This window comes from Notolabrus celidotus, unplaced genomic scaffold, assembly GCF_009762535.1.
Source record: "Notolabrus celidotus isolate fNotCel1 unplaced genomic scaffold, fNotCel1.pri scaffold_171_arrow_ctg1, whole genome shotgun sequence".
Taxonomy (NCBI): Eukaryota; Metazoa; Chordata; class Actinopteri; order Labriformes; family Labridae; genus Notolabrus; species Notolabrus celidotus.
In genome coordinates this window covers 133,110-135,609 of record NW_023260036.1, presented here as the reverse complement: position 1 = coordinate 135,609, position 2,500 = coordinate 133,110, and the positions used below count along the sequence as shown (strand labels likewise).

Sequence of the window (2,500 nt, the reverse complement as noted above, 5' to 3'; positions counted from 1 at the left end):
TTCACACTGAGTCTGCTTGTTGAACAGCGCCACATGGTGGCAGGACGGTTCTGCTGCACACGCTGAGAATCAAACACAGAGAGGCTCCGTCACCTTTGACCTTAACAAGACCGCACCCACTGAGCAGTCTGACCTTTGACCTTTGTAAGGCTGTAAACATCATATTTAATAACCTGGATACCTTTGACACAGGATGTGAGGTCAGAGGTCATCGTTTGCAGGACTTCTGAGTCTTCAGCTCCGACCGTAACATCTGATCCAGGTACAGGCTGAAACTTGCTGAGAACTGACACACACACACACACACACACACACACACACACACACACACACACACACACACACACACACACACACTTAATCAAATCTGTCTGAAGTGAGATAAAGAGGGAAGCTGCTCTCTGATTGGCTGCTGAGATGTCACCTGAGCACTCGTCATCAGTCAGAGGTTTTTCACTGCTTGTCCACTCAAGCTCCGCCCCCTCACTGCTGACACACCTCCACCTGCCAGAGAGGAAGTCAGGCTGTGCTGGCAGGAAGTCACCTTCCTCCGAACACCGCAGGCCCCGCCTCTGACACTCTGTTACACCTGATCACACACACACACACACACACACACACACACACACACACACACACACACACACACACACACACACACACACACACACACAGGTTATTCCTGAGGGGGGCGCTATAGGTAAGATCAAGAGGTCATTATAATCTGAGGGGTTCAAGGACTCACACTGATTGGCCGATGACGCTCCAGCAGGGGAGGAGCCTCTGAGACACCTGTTGCAGAAGTCCCGCCCCTCTTCATCCTGATAGGTTCCCTGAGGACACAGAGGACACGCCCCCTCCCTGAAGAACGTCCCAGCGGGACACACGACTGAGAAAACAGAGACAGACTGTCAAGTTTAAACACTGAGGCATCATGGGAGTCTGAGTCCCTGAGAGGAGGCGGCTCACAGAACCCAACCCGACTCACCGCAGCTGTCCCCGTCTGAGGCCGGGTGGAAACCACTGGAACAACCGAAAGTTGGGGTTGTCAGGGAAACCAGTTTGGGCTCTGATGTGAGCATGGAGCGAATATTACCCAGAACTCCTTGCACCCCCGCCAGGAGTTTGGACTCATTCATAAACAAACCTGAAAAACACAAAAAAGAAGACTTTAAAACCGACCCCTCAGAGTCACCCTGCGGCCCCTCAGAGGGTCCCGACCCTCATGTTGAGAACCCTGCTCTGTCAGGGGACTGAAACACCTGCGCTTCATCAACCCGAGGTTAAAGGTCTGTTTATGGAGTCAGGAGAGCCTGAGCGAGGAGCAGCAGGTAAAGGTGTTTCTACTCACTGACGTCATGGAGGTCAGGGAGGTCAAAGGTCGGGAGGTCGGACAGCTCAGCGCTGAATCGCAGCGTTACCTTCAACGTGTCGTCACCGTCACACTGCAGACGCACTATCGACGAGTCACACACTGACACAGAGTGACCTGAGGGGAGCTACACACACACACACACACACACACACACACACACACACACACATAGTTTTCAGTGTCAGGTAAGATAAGAAGGTTTGTTCATGAGTAGTTCAGGTGTAGTTCAGGTGTAGTTCAGGTGTAGTTCAGGTGTAGTTCAGGTGTAGTTCAGGTATAGTTCAGGTGTAGTTCAGGTGTAGTTCAGGTGTAGTTCAGGTGTAGTTCAGGTATAGTTCAGGTGTAGTTCAGGTGTAGTTCAGGTGTAGTTTAGGTGTAGTTCAGGTGTAGTTCAGGTGTAGTTCAGGTGTAGTTCAGGTGTAGTTCAGGTATAGTTCAGGTATAGTTCAGGTGTAGTTCAGGTGTAGTTCAGGTGTAGTTCAGGTATAGTTCAGGTGTAGTTCAGGTGTAGTTCAGGTGTAGTTTAGGTGTAGTTCAGGTGTAGTTCAGGTATAGTTCAGGTGTAGTTCAGGTGTAGTTCAGGTGTAGTTCAGGTGTAGTTCAGGTATAGTTCAGGTGTAGTTCAGGTGTAGTTTAGGTGTAGTTCAGGTATAGTTCAGGTGTAGTTCAGGTGTAGTTCAGGTGTAGTTCAGGTATAGTTCAGGTGTAGTTCAGGTGTAGTTCAGGTGTAGTTTAGGTGTAGTTCAGGTGTAGTTCAGGTATAGTTCAGGTGTAGTTCAGGTGTAGTTCAGGTGTAGTTCAGGTGTAGTTCAGGTATAGTTCAGGTGTAGTTCAGGTGTAGTTCAGGTGTAGTTCAGGTATAGTTTAGGTGTAGTTCAGGTGTAGTTCAGGTGTAGTTCAGGTGTAGTTCAGGTGTAGTTCAGGTATAGTTCAGGTATAGTTCAGGTGTAGTTCAGGTGTAGTTCAGGTGTAGTTCAGGTATAGTTCAGGTGTAGTTCAGGTGTAGTTCAGGTGTAGTTTAGGTGTAGTTCAGGTGTAGTTCAGGTGTAGATCAGGTGTAGTTTAGGTGTAGTTCAGGTGTAGTTCAGGTGTAGTTCAGGTGTAGTTCAGGTGTAGTTCAGGTGT

General features: G+C 49.1%; 1 protein-coding gene across 1 annotated transcript in view; it reads right to left on the bottom strand.

The window, feature by feature from the left end:
* Positions 1-2,500, bottom strand: part of tg (thyroglobulin) — a gene marked incomplete at its 3' end in the record, with an annotated part of 17,218 nt that overhangs the window by 4,748 nt on the left and 9,970 nt on the right. The window contains 6 exon segments of the mRNA XM_034678528.1: positions 1-62; positions 182-286; positions 425-589; positions 746-889; positions 989-1,147; positions 1,352-1,499. The exon segment at positions 1-62 is cut by the window's left edge and continues 48 nt beyond it. Coding sequence (XP_034534419.1) covers positions 1-62; positions 182-286; positions 425-589; positions 746-889; positions 989-1,147; positions 1,352-1,499 — 783 coding nt within the window.